Below are 14,034 nucleotides of genomic sequence, written 5' to 3'. Positions count from 1 at the left end.
TTTATAGAAGGTTGTTTTTCTTTTTCCAATCAACTGATTGACCTTTTTAAAATTCTGCTTAAAAATGGACCTTTGCAGGGGCCAGGTGTAATAATGAAGTCAGGCCTGGTGCCTGGCATTAATTAAAAACCAGTAGTCCTAGGGCGCCACCTACTGGTGAGATAAATGCAAAGGCCTGGCTGAAGAGGCTGTCCAAGCAGTCAGTGCCTGGAAGTTGTGATCTGCCACGTGCGAAACGTTGTCAGGGACACAGCCTGACCTAAACTAAAACCCAATCTGCTGTAAGATCTGGGTTTAATAGAATCTAATTTCATTGTAAATGCCATCCTTCCGCAGAAAATATTGCCTCTTAAATGTCATATGTGGCACTGTTATAGTAATATAATGTTATAGTAATTAAATATATAGAAATATAGAAAAGCATGGAAGATATATAAAAGTAATTAGAATAAAATATTAAAATCAATTAAGGAAAGTAAATAAGACTATGCCATCTGGATAGGAATTAATATAGTGTGTATAACTATGATAAACAGACTCTGACTTTCGAGCAGGGCCCAGTTAGTGTGTGTGTGAAGTTATACATAGATAAGAAGTGGTTTGATGTCATAACTCTGTGGGTTAAAATTAACAAGAAGCTTCCTTAGGAATACCTTAAAAGTGGCTTGATATAACATTTCAGTAGATTAACATAAAAAGGGCTCCCTGCAAGGAACTCCCATAAAAGTGATTTGAGGTGATAATCCTGTGGATTGATACCTGTTAGAAGGCATTGGCCAGAAAAGGTACTAAAACTGAGGGACCCCCTGCTGAGGTTGCCACCCAGACTCCAATGTTGAAGTGGACTGTTTCCACTCCGCTCTGAGCTCTGAGCTCTGACCAAAGACAGCTGAGAGGAGCACAGTGATGGGGCCCCCTTAAGCTGTACCCAGGCACCGAAAGGGTTTGTGAGTAATAAACTGCCTGTGTGATTCTTGCAACTAACTTGTGTATTGATCTCATGTCTTTCCTCCGGTGGCAGTTAGTGTCGGCACTTATCAGTAGCATCCTCATAGCTGCCTCAAGAGTAGTCTGGAAGAGGCTGCCAGCCCTGCTGATAAGCAGGAGTGTCCCACTGCACGGGGAAGTCAAGTCAGGGATGCCTGATTGACGTAGAGCTCAGGCTCTACTGGGACAGGCACAACAAATGTTATTAAAGTGAAATAATGAACACTTGTGAACCCATTACCCAACTCAATCCAAAGCACTTCAAATGCCATCAGTGTGAGAGTGACTAAATAGTGGTGATTGTATGTTCATATAGTACAACAGTGAAATGAAAGAACCTTAGGTCCATGTAACACTATGAGTGAATCTTAGAAGCATACTGTGGATTTTTTTTTTAAGTAAGAAGGATCTAGAAGTCTACAGAAAGTATGATGCCATTTTTATCAAGCTCGTGAACAAATACTCATTTTCAAGGAATTCAAATACGGTGGTACCTTGAACAGGGCAACAACAGGGCAGTGCTGGGAAGATGGTTCCGTGTACAAGTGCATTTGTTCCTATTTATCCCTATAAATGTTAACTTGTGTTTATTTTCCTCCCTGTAGTCACCAGAATTTTTGGACAAGACGTTCAAGAGGGCTTACCAAATGCCTGTGACTCTACTGCCTCAAATCTTATCCAGATGACAAAAGAATGTGCCAGGAAGATAAATGAATACAATACTTGAAGTGAGAAAGAAGCCCACAGGCCAACCAAAATAGAGAGGATGTTTTAGAGAAAGTATAGCAGATGAAACCTTCAGCCTAGCCAAGGAAACTGAGTCAGGGCAGGTGTCTGCGTCAAGGTTCTCAAGTTTTATGCACCTGGGGCAGATGCAGGCTCACTGTCTCAGAAGAGGATTTACTGGTGTAACAGGAAAGCCAGAGATGAGGTGTGGGCAAGAAGAGGGACTAATGCAACTCCAGAGGTCCAGGAAATGGGAAGTGCTTGTCACTGTGTGCAGAGACTGACACTCTGTGGATGCTAAGTTCCCATTCCCATTTCACTCTCCCCTGAATCCAGTCAAGGCACAAAGTTCCCGAACAAGAGAGGATGTTTATTGCCTAGCTCAAACAAAGGCTTGAGTCAAGAGTCCTCCTTGGCTAGAAGGCAAAGCCCCTAAGTCCCAGGGGTACTGCATACAATAGGGAGAAGTGATACCTTAAATCACAGTGTTGGTAACAGAAGAAATGGGAATTGATACTGGATGGCCAAAGAAACACATCTCATACTATAATGGAGTCTTTAAAAATAAAAAACACAAAAAAATTAAAGTAGAATTGCCATATAATTCAGCAATCCCACTTCTAGTTGTGTGTACACACACACACACAAGGGTTTTAAGCGGGGTTTCAAAGAGATATTTGCACACCCATGTTCATAGTCTCATTTATTCATAATAGCCAAGAGGTGGAAGCAAACTAAATGTCCACTGATAGATAAATGAATAAACAATATGTGTGTTATATATATACATATATACCATGGAATATTATTGTTCAGCCTTGAAAAGGAAGTAAATCCTGTCACACTCTATCACATGGATGAACCTTAAGGAAATTATGCTCAGTGAAATAAGCCACCACAAAAAGACAAATACTGTATGATTGCATTTATATGAGACATCCAGAGTAGTCAGATTCACAGAGACAGAAAGAAGAGTGGCCGTTATGAGCTGCTGGGGAGGATAAAGTGTTGTTGTTGTTGTTTAATAGCTGGAGGGTTTCAGTTTGTAAGATGGAAAAATTCTGGAGATCTGTTTCACAATGAAGTGCAGATATTTAACACTCCTGGACTTAAAAATGGTCAAGATGGTAAGTTTTACACTCTGTGTGTTTTTTAACCACAATTAAAAATAAATACATAAATGTAATAAATAAAATAATAGTAGGACCCAAGAGAATCACCAGGTAAGTGTTAACAGGGGCTTGATGACTGGAAGTTATTAATCTATGATTCAATTTCCTCAGAAAAAAGTTAGTATAATTTTGGTGTCTACTTCATAAGATTAAATGAGATAAGACATGTCATTCTTAGCATAATACTTAGCACATAACTATATAGTTGGGGGAAATATTAATACCTTGTAAAAAACAAAAAGTGGCCCTGGCCAACTGGCTCAGTGGTAGAGTGTCGGCCTGGCGTGCAGGAGTCCCGGGTTTGATTCCCGGCCAGGGCACACAGGAGAAGTGCCCATGTGCTTCTCCACCCCTCCCCCTCTCCTTCCTCTCTGTCTCTCTCTTCCCCTCCTGCAGGCAAGGCTCCATTGGAGCAAAGTTGGCCCAGGCACTGAGGATGGCTCTGTGGCCTCTGCCTCAGGGCATAGAATGGCTCTGGATGCAACAGAGCGATGCCCCAGATGGGCAGAGCATCGCCCCCTGGTGGGCATGCCGGGTGGATCCCGGTTGGGTGCATGCGGGAGTCTGTCTGACTGCCTCCCCGTTTCCAACTTCAGAAAAATACAAAAAAAAAACAAAAACAAAAGGCATGTTTGAGAGCATGGCTAGTATAATTCCACTATGTAAAAAGTAAGAACTCTGCATGTGTGTTTATGTGTAAACATGTGTGAGTAAATATCTATAAACAAGAAGATGGAGAAAATATACCTGAAATTTTAACAGTGGCTTCTCTACAGAAGCATTTGAAATTTGGGTGCATAAATGAGAAATTTCACTTATTACTATAAGTAAAAATATAAAATTACTTGAATTTTTAACATTAAGCACATTTTATGCTTTTACCAGGTAAAAAATAACTGACTACATATACTTATTGTGTCTTGACTAGCCATATGAATAAAAGCGTTGCATGCAACTTGGTACAAATCATATCTACTTCAGAAGTTGTTTTAAAATCCAGTAAAAGATGTTTACTTAAGAAAACAAATTGTCACCTGAGGTAGGTAGACTGTATGTTCAGAGTCCACTAGATGATATAAACACAAAGCCCAGACAGGTCTTCAGTGGGGGAAGCTGGCACTAATGGCGGATGGAGCTCAGAAAGGCCTGAGCAGGAGACAGAGCGACAGTGTGGTCATGAAGCAAAGGCTTCAATAGGGAAGGGAAGGAGCTGGCACCCTAGGCAGAGGGAAGATGAAGAAAAGGGGGGAAAGAGAGATGAGAATGCCTACGACATGTCCACTGAACAGGGGCAGGAGGTTTTGGCTATAGAGACAGTGTATGTCATCTAATCCAACAGATGCAGTCAAACCAGCTGCAGGGGCCCCAAGCGTTGGGAGTGTGACTTTAGCAGATGGACCTGAGAGCCCCTGATAGCTCTCCAGCCTAGCAGTGATAGATGCAGGTCAATACTTTGGGAAAATGAAACTGCCAGTGGCTCAGAGAAAACACTGGGCAGTGGAGAGACCGGGGACAGAGTTAGGTGAAGAAATGAGTGTGATCAAAGTGAGTTTATGGGGGCCTGATCTACAGCAGAGGATTAAAGCCAGAAAGGAAAGCACAAATGACATCAGATTATATCTATGGGCCAGACAGTGATCTAAGTGATGTAAGTGTTTATGTGTTACACACACACACACATACACACACACACACATAACGTGCATATATAATATATGGAATTCAACAAATAGATGCCATTATTACACCCATTTTCCAGAGGAGGAAACTGGGGCCTAAAGAAGTTCATTTACTTGCCCATCATCGCTCACCTAAAACGTGATGGAGAGCTCTTATTTGCAACCATTATACTAGAAGAGAGGACACGAAGAAGAAAGAAAAGGCAGAGCTTCACCATGATATTCACCAAGAACTATACTTGGCATGTAAAGAGGAGGACAAGTCCAAGTTTATTAAGCTGTTCTTCTCCTAGTCTGGGGGGCAAGAGTCATGGTCCTTTTAAGAATGTGATGAAGAATGGGCCTTCACAGTAGGGGAAAAAAATACACATGCAGAAACAAAATGTCACACACAACTTCAGTAGGTTTGTGAACTCCAAGGAAGTCTTGTCATAAATACACCATGTAAACAATTCAATAATGAACATTTTTATAGTAGAAATTTTATTTCCATTCATAAAATATATCACCAAATAGCTGAAAAAGTTACATATTATTTTAAAACATAGATTTTAAAAATCATATCAGCTTCTCCTTAGCAAAATGATTTTGTTTTATGTATTTACAAGAATATACTGTACTTCAAGTACACAGTTTTCACTCAAGCCAGCCTGAGAAGGCGTTTGGATGTAGGTAGATGCTCCAATAAAGTTAATTATCAGCTCTTCCTGCCTTGTGCAAATCTGATTTTACAAAAGTTCCTTTGAAAAGAAGAGTAAATACAGAGAGCTTCTAGAGAAAAGTCCAGCAAAACAGCAGCAGTCGAGAATACATTTTCTTTCAGTGATGAAGTTAACCACATTTTGGTAATCAAAAACCTGTTGAAGGTGGGTAGGGTTCTGGAGGAAGAGTCCTTAAGACTAAATAGCTTCCCTGGAGTCTTCATCATGATCCTGCAGAGAGGGCAGCCCTGCATCTGTCTCTCTGCGGTAAGGCTGCCTGGTTCGGTAGCCGGAAGGACATTTGGAAACATAGCCATCCATGTTCTGATACATCTGAACATGGGAAAAAGACAGAACACTCATTATCATCCCATTAAGACTTACATGTCATGTGACCATGTTGTAAATTATTGCTTACTTTTACTATGCATACACTTTAAAGGCTATATATCAATTTTCAAAGCAATTTTGGTCCTTTTATTCATGGAGAAATCAAGTCATAGTCATCACAGTCAAATATTTTAGTTCATTATTGCTTCTACTTTTAGATATAAAATCTTCATCTAAAATGAGAAAGACCACAACAAGGACATCTGTCCATTATGCAATTGGGACAGAAGGACTAATTCTTGAGTTCTCACTTGGGAGGTTTAATGACTTCTAAATTTGTTTTACAAAAACAAAAACAGCTCTACATTTTTGTCTGATTATCAAATTAATATACATCCATATAGATAAGTTAAGCAATATAGAACATTCTATAAAAAAACTATATAGAAGAAAAGCTAAAACCATCAGAAGTACCCATCATTATAGATAGCTTGCTATCGCACAAATAGATGCACACACAAATTTGTGTCTGTTGGCTCAGACTGTAGATTCTATTTTAGAACCTTATTTGGAATTACTAATATGCATGTTGTATGTGTGAATTATGATGTTCATACGTTATGTGTGTTACTATTTTAACTGTTTGCTAAATACAAACAGATATCATCTTTCTTTTTTTTTTTTTTTTTACAGAGACAGAGAGAGTCAGAGAGAGGGACATATAGGGACAGACAGACAGGAATGGAGAGAGATGAGAAGAATCAATCATCAGTTTTCCATTGCAACACCTTAGTTGTTCATTAATTGCTTTCTCATATGTGCCTTGACCATGGGCCTTCAGCAGACCAAGTAACCCCTTGTTCAAGCCAGCGATCTTGGGTCCAGCTGGTGAGCTTTGCTCAAACCAGATGAGCCCGCGCTCAAGCTGGCGACCTCGGGGTCTCGAACCTGGGTCCTTCGCATCCCAGTCCGACGCTCTATCCACTGCACCACTGCCTGGTCAGGTTAGATATCATCTTTTTAATGGCAGCCTAGGGTTCTATAATACTGATGTACCATAATTAAGCTTTTGATGGATTGGTTATATAATACAAAGTAAAAAAGTGCACAGGTGCCCTTGTCTGTCTCTGAGAGAAGTTGGGGAAGTGGTCCACAGGAATGCACATTTGAATTATGATACACCACACCTGTGCTGTGCTGCTGAAGGGTTTCCTTATTTCTTCTCCTACCAACAGTGTATGCGAAGGCTTTTCCAGGAACCTTACCTACAGCGGGTAGTAACAATCTCCCATATCCTTAGTCCATTGTCCAGCAACAAGTTTTCTCTCCCTCCCTATCTGCATATGTTTCATGATAAGCAAAGTTAAACAGCTTTTTTCTATATTCAGTGGCCTTTTGCATTTCACTGTGAATAGTCTGCTAACCTCCTTTGCCCTTTTATATCAGGCTGACATGTTTTTTAATTATTTATAAGAACATCTTAGGAAGTAGGGACAGTGCATATTTTAAGTCTGACAGACTCCTCCATTCCCCCACACCTCGTTATTGTCTTTGTTGTTATTATTTGTTTTTGATGATCAGTTATAGCGTTAAATGAATGAACTGTTTCATACTCTGAATTTTTCTTTCTAGAAAACAAAATGTGTATATATATATATATATATGGTCTACCGGAAAGTTCTATCTGTTTTTGGAATAAAACAAAATACAAATTTTTTTTACCGTCAATAAACTTTATTAAATAATATAATTGCCATTATTATTAATGATTTCTTGCCAGCGTGAGGGCAATTTGTATATCCCATTTTTGAAAAATGTTTTATCTTTTGATGCAAAAAAATTGAACCAGTGCTTGTTTGATATCTTCTTCATTTTTGAATTTTTTGCCCTTCAAAAAATTTTGTAAGGACAAAAACAAGTGATAGTCGGAGGGTGCTAAGTCCGGGGAATATAGTGGATGTGACAGACATGCTTCTGTAGCATTTCTTCCTTGTTGAAATTCGTAAAAATTACAGTGGCGTAAATGAACTTTATCAGTAGCCATGGGTACACTATCGCTTCACACATAAGACTAACGTCAATCAACTTTGTTTTAGTTAATTTGCTACGTCAGTATGTATACATTAAGTGATAAAAATAGAGAGGCACACATGCGCCAAATAAACGTGCTTACGTGTCGAAACTTGTTGTGATAGAAATGGACAGAACTTTCCAGTAGACCATATATATATGGTCTTTTGAATTCGGTCTGCAAAATGACAGTACGCCTGTGTCCTTGAGGATGAATGATAACAATACATCTTTTCTGTGAAGTGAACATAGCAGTTGGTTATGACTTATTGGACCTGCTGTATATCTCTGGTACTGAATTTCTAACCAGCTAATGAACACTGTGACAAAAAATACCAATAACACTTAAAATCCAACATCTCCAAACCTAAATTGTCTTTTATCTCCAAACTTTCTCTTCTTCCTGTATTTGCCATTTCACTTAACACACTGCCATTCATCCAGCCCCACAGACTAGAAGTTTTGGAATTACATCATTATGCTGTCTCTACCTCTACAGCCAATCTACACCTACAGTTACTGGGTCTAGTTCTGATTATGTCACATTTAATGTCTTCCTTTCCATCTCTTTAAGTGATTTTAAATGAATTTTTTTAGTGCTTGCTTTGGCAGCAAATATACTAACATTGGAACAGTACAGAGAAGATTAGCATGACCCCTGTGCAAGGATGACATGCAAATTTGTAAAGCGGTCCATAAATATATATATATTTAGAGTAGTACATGAGTATGTTCTCCTTATAAAAACTTTAAACCCTAGGTTTTATAGTGTATTGAGTGTGTTCAGTATAAAGAGGCATATATGATTTATTTTTCTATACTTTTAAAAATGTTTTTTCTATCCATAGTTATGTTCTTACTTTCATTCTGAATGCTATTCATTTGTGCTTTCCTTTTTTTCTTAACTGTGTCTTCATAGTGACATATTTATATATTTTATTAATATACAATATAGACTAGGGCCAGACTGCTGTATTCAAATCTTAAGTCTGGCATGCACTGTTACTTTGAGCAAATGACTTGACCTGTCTGTACCTCAACTTCCTGATCTGCAACAGAGGTGTTATAGAAGGTCCTTTGTAAGATTGGTGTGAGGGTTAAATAAATTATTACAGGTCATATGTTAGTAGAGTATATGGCAAACATTCACAAAATGTTAGCTATTCTATTATTACTATTCTTTGTTCAAAAAGCAACTTTTGGTTTTCCTTATCATCACCTATTATTTGTTTTTGCTGCTGCCCTTTGTTTAATTAATTCTGCCTTTATCTCTATTAATTCCTTCTTTTTGCTTTGTTTATTCCCTTCTTCCTCTTCTTCCTCTTTCTTCTTCATTTTTTTGTTAGTTTCTTAAGTTGAAAATTGTCATTTATTTTAATTTTTTTCTGTTTTGTAATAAATGAATTTAGAGTTATAAATTTGGCCAACTCCCACAGGTTTAAATAAGCAGTGTCCATTTTTATTTCCTTTTCCTTTTTAATCAGACTTGATTTTTAATTTCTGACATATGCCTTTGGGCCTTTTTTGGGTTATTACTGGTAATTTCTCATTTCACTGCATTAAGTTTAGTGAATGTGGCCTGTATGATAATTTTATTTATTTTGAAATTCTCTTTCTTAAGTGGATTTGTTAATTCTTGCCATTTTGTTTTTCTATTGCCATTATTCTCTTTGTTTCTTTCTTCCTCATTTTTTGGATCGATCAGCTTTTCCATAGTGCTTTTTTCCCCTCTATACTGAACCTGAGGTTATATATTTCTATTTTACCAGTAGTTATACTTTCACTTCTCACTCCCATTTTAGCCTTTTGTTTATTTACAGCATGGCCACTTCCAATGCCGAACTTTTGCAAAGTCCCATTAGACCTATTTCTGCCCCCCCTTCTTTTTAGTGAGAGTCAGGGAGGCAGAGAGAGATTCCCACATGTGCCCCAACCAGGATCCACTTGGCAACCCCCGTCTGGGGCTGATGCTCTGCTCATCTGGGGCCACTGCTCCATTGCTCAGAGCTATTTTAGTGCCTGAGGTGAGGCCATGGAGCCATCCTCAGCACCTGGGCCAACTTGATTGAACCATTCAAGCCATGGCTATGGAAGAGGGGTAGGAGAGAGAGAAAGAGAGGTGGGGGAGGGGTAGAGAAGCAGGTGGTCGCTTCTCCTGTGTGCCTTGACCGGGGATTGAACCTGGGACTTCCACACGCTGGGCTGATGCTCTACCACTGATCCAACTGACCAGGGCTCTTCCTGCCCTTTTATTAAAGCATTTTTCCTTGTTTTTTCAAAGCCTCTTCTGTTGTCCAATCTCTACTGCTTGCATCGTCTCAGGAACTGTCCATGGTTTCTGGTCCACAAAGATCTTGCTTTCAAAGGCAATGATGACCTCACTTGTTTTAAAATATAGACATACATGTTTCCTGTCATTTATAGGGCTAGTATGAGAGGAGAAATAATGGGAGCTGAGGCCCCGAGGCCACTGCCCTCTTTTGCTCCAGTGTTCGCTTCACTTCCACTGCTGCCCTCCCTCACCTCTTACCTTACATACTTTCATTCTTTTGCCTTTGCTTTCCCAAATTTACTTTTTTGCTCCCTTTCCTTCCTTCTAGAAATATTTGCTTCTACCTTCCATATGCTAAACTGCATAAACAATGACAAACAGCACAGATGTGGCCTCTAATCTACATTCATTTTCTTATTTAGGGACCAGTTATTGTCTACTGACAATGGGACGTTATCAGATGATGTAAGGATGAGCAGCACACTGTCCCTGCTCTTGTGAATCAAGTCCAGTGATGAGAAAGACAGACCTGTAATGCAAAATTGTCATACAGCATGATCTGCATCTCATACTGAGTCATAGCAAAAGTGTTACAGAGCTTGAAAGAAGTAGCCTGAAATCTGACTGGGGAAGTGAGGGGATCCTTTAGAAAGAAGAGACTATTTGATCTGGCTCATCTTTTATATTAATTATGGTATAATTCGCTAGCACACTATATTATACTGCTCACAAAGATTAGGTGATATTTCAAAATGAATATGAAGCGATAAAATATCCCCTAATTTTTGTGAGCAGTATAGTTTCAGGTGTATGACAAAGTGAGTCAATATTTGTATATATTGTGAAATGATCACCACATAAATGTAGTTAACACCCATCACCACACAGTGATATGGATCTTTAAAATGAATCTTGAAGTATGTTTGTTTGCTCTAAAATCTTCATTGGTTCACCACTGTTTAAATGATGCTTTAGCAGGTTATTCAATGATCTTCCTGCTCTAACTCCATACTATCAGGGTTGGGTTACATCTAAGATTAACCTACATTTTTTCTGTGTTTCCCTCCCTTCTCACTGTTCTCTGAGGGCCATTTTCTTTCCCTAGTCCATGATGAAGCACAAACAGAGAGTCTACTCTATTTGCATGAACTCCAGAAAGGTTATCCCAGGCAAAGTCTGCTGGCCAGGCCTATTTTCCCATCTGACAGACTGGATATGACTGTGCTAAGATGTGCGAAGATGGAGCAGCAGCAGAGGAGGGACAGGGTTTGCTCAGAGCGGGCAGAGCTGCCTGGCTTGGTCATACAGATTACACCTGGCTCGATGGTGCCCAGCCAAGTGGGCAAGTGAGGACTGAACACCCCTGTGCTCTGCTCCCCAGGCATCGAGTCAGGAACTCCTCCTGGTGTACTCATCCGACCCGGAAGGGTGCCTTTTTCTAATTTACCTAAAGAAACTGCCGCTGTTACCAGAGGCTCCTATAGCCTCTGGTAAGAAAAGGAACCTTTCATCACAGATGGTCAGGGAGAGAGGGAGGAATTGGGGGGGGAGCACTGCTTTGATCATGGATACCTTCAGCTGAAGCATCATCTATGGAGAGCTTGCCCTTCCATTCCTGATGGCTCCCTGGACAGAGAAAAGGGGATTTGAACACTCTGTGGGTGTGAGGACATGAAAGGAGAACTGTGCACCAAGGCTGAGGTGGTCTGGACCTAGCCAAGGGGCTCTCACCGCAGTGGACCCTCCCCACCTGGTTACAGTACCTTCACAGTCTTGTTTCCTCCATCCACAATCACTTATTTCCCATTCTTATTCTCAACTTTGACTTCATATTTCTCATTCATCATGGAACACACTACTAACCCTCCATTCCCCAATAGCCAAAATGCTACACATTCTTCCTAGCACAGCTCAGAGACCACGTCTGTACATCTGTACCTAACTCCCCAACAAGTACAAATCACTAGACCCTTTTTCTTTACTCCAACAGTTCATTTCTTGTTTCTTTCTATAACTCCTCTTTCAGTTTAGTTCATAGTGTTATTAACTGTTTGTAGGCCATCTGTTCAATAGCCTATAGTCCTTTAGGGGTCTTCTATGTCCCCTAACCTTTTTGACCTAGTTTCCTCATAGTAACTTAGTTTCTATATGTAATTTTTAAGAAATAATAGTAGAGAAGATACCATTTACAAAGGCCTCTAGAGAGAGTACAGAATTGAACACTTAATCATTTCAAAACAAGACTCTCCATATAAAAAAATCAGATTTGTATTTAATTAACATTTATTGAGTAACTACTAAGTGCCTGTTACGTGTTATGTCTTTTCACATAAGTCATCTTAGTTACTCCTTACAAATCCATGAAGTAAGGTTTGTTAATGCCATATTTCAGATAAGGAAACAGACCCCAGAAAAGTTTAAGTGACTTAAATCACATAAGCTGACAGTGGAGCTAAGATTTTTTTTTTTAATTTAATTAATTAATTAATTAATTTATTTATTTATTGTATTTTTCTGAAGCTGGAAACCGGGAGAGACAGTCAGATAGACTCCCGCATGCGCCCGACTAGAATCCAACCGGCATGCCCACCAGGGCTGATGCTCTGCCCACCAGAGGGCGATGCTCTGCCCTTCCGGGGCATCGCTCTGCTGCGACCAGAGCCACTCTAGCGCCTGGGGCAGAGGCCAAGGAGCCATCCCCAGCGCCCGGGCCATCTTTGCTCCAATGGAGCCTTGGCTGCGGGAGGGGAAGAGAGAGACAGAGAGGAAGGAGGGGGGGGGTGTGGAGAAGCAAATGGGCGCTTCTCCTATGTACCCTGGCCGGGAATCGAACCTGGGTCCCCCTCACGCCAGGCCTATGCTCTACCACTGAGCCAACCGGCCAGGGTCTAATTTTATTTTTTTAATGGGGCGACATCAATAAATCAGGATACATATATTCAAAGATAACAAGTCCAGGTTATCTTGTCTTTCAATTATGTTGCATACCCATCACCCAAAGTCAGATTGTCCTCTGTCACCTTCTATCTAGTTTTCTTTGTGCCCCTCCCCTTCCCCCTTTCCCTCTCCCTTTTCCCCCTCCCCCCGTAACCACCACACTCTTATCAATGTCTCTTAGTTTCACTTTTATGTCCCACCTACATATGGAATAATGCAGTTCCTGTTTTTTTCTGATTTACTTATTTCACTTCGTATAATGTTATCAAGATCCCACCATTTTGCTGTAAATGATCTGATGTCATCATTTCTTATGGCTGAGTAGTATTCCATAGTGTATATGTGCCACATCTTCTTTATCCAGTCATCTATTGACGGGCTTTTTGGTTGTTTCCATGTCCTGGCCACTGTGAACAATGCTGCAATGAACATGGGGCTGCATGTGTCTTTACGTATCAATGTTTCTGAGTTTTGGGGGTATATACCCAGTAGAGGGATTGCTGGGTCCTAAGGTAGTTCTATTTTCAGTTTTTTGAGGAACCACCATACTTTCTTCCATAATGGTTGTACTACTTTACATTCCCACCAACAGTGTATGAGGGTTCCTTTTTCTCCACAGCCTCTCCAACATTTGCTATTACATGTCTTGTTAATAATAGCTAATCTAACAGGTGTGAGGTGGTATCTCATTGCAGTTTTGATTTGCATTTCCCTAATAGCTAATGAAGATGAGCATCTTTTCATATATCTGTTGGCCATTTGTACTTCCTCCTGGGAGAAGTGTCTGTCATGTCCTCTTCCCATTTTTTAATTGGATTGTTTGTTTGTTGTTGAGTTTTATGAGTTCTTTGTATATTTTGGATATTAGGCCCTTATCTGAGCTGTTGTTTGAAAATATCATTTCCCATTTAGTTGGCTTTCTGTTTATTTTGTTATCAGTTTCTCTTGCTGAGCAAAAACTTCTTAGTCTGATGTAGTCCCATTCATTAATTTTTGCCTTCACTTCTCTTGCCATTGGAGTCAAATTCATAAAATGCTCTAGAAGGGGGGAGGAGCAGGAAGCATCAACTCTCATACATGCCTTGACCAGGCAAGCCCAGGGTTTCAAACCGGCAACCTCAGCATTCCAGGTTGATGCTTTATCCACTGTGCCACCACAG

At 40.0% G+C, this 14,034-nt stretch overlaps 1 protein-coding gene and 1 non-coding gene across 2 annotated transcripts in view; one reads left to right on the top strand and one right to left on the bottom strand.

Moving 5' to 3' along the window:
- Positions 1-5,287: 5,287 nt before the first annotated feature.
- FLT3 (fms related receptor tyrosine kinase 3) overlaps positions 5,288-14,034 on the bottom strand; it is a 103,142-nt gene continuing 94,395 nt past the window's right edge. Inside the window, exon 24 of the mRNA XM_066258958.1 lies at positions 5,288-5,598. Coding sequence (XP_066115055.1) covers positions 5,464-5,598 — 135 coding nt within the window. The 3' untranslated portion in view covers positions 5,288-5,463. The remainder of the gene's footprint in view (positions 5,599-14,034) is intronic.
- LOC136327923 (U6 spliceosomal RNA) lies at positions 8,266-8,368 on the top strand. Its single transcript, XR_010729978.1, has one exon. It is a non-coding gene; the product is annotated as a U6 spliceosomal RNA (small nuclear RNA).

This window comes from Saccopteryx bilineata, chromosome 2, assembly GCF_036850765.1.
Source record: "Saccopteryx bilineata isolate mSacBil1 chromosome 2, mSacBil1_pri_phased_curated, whole genome shotgun sequence".
Classification (NCBI taxonomy): domain Eukaryota; kingdom Metazoa; phylum Chordata; class Mammalia; order Chiroptera; family Emballonuridae; genus Saccopteryx; species Saccopteryx bilineata.
Note: the sequence above shows the minus strand (reverse complement) of the source record. Positions and strands in the feature narration are given on the sequence as shown.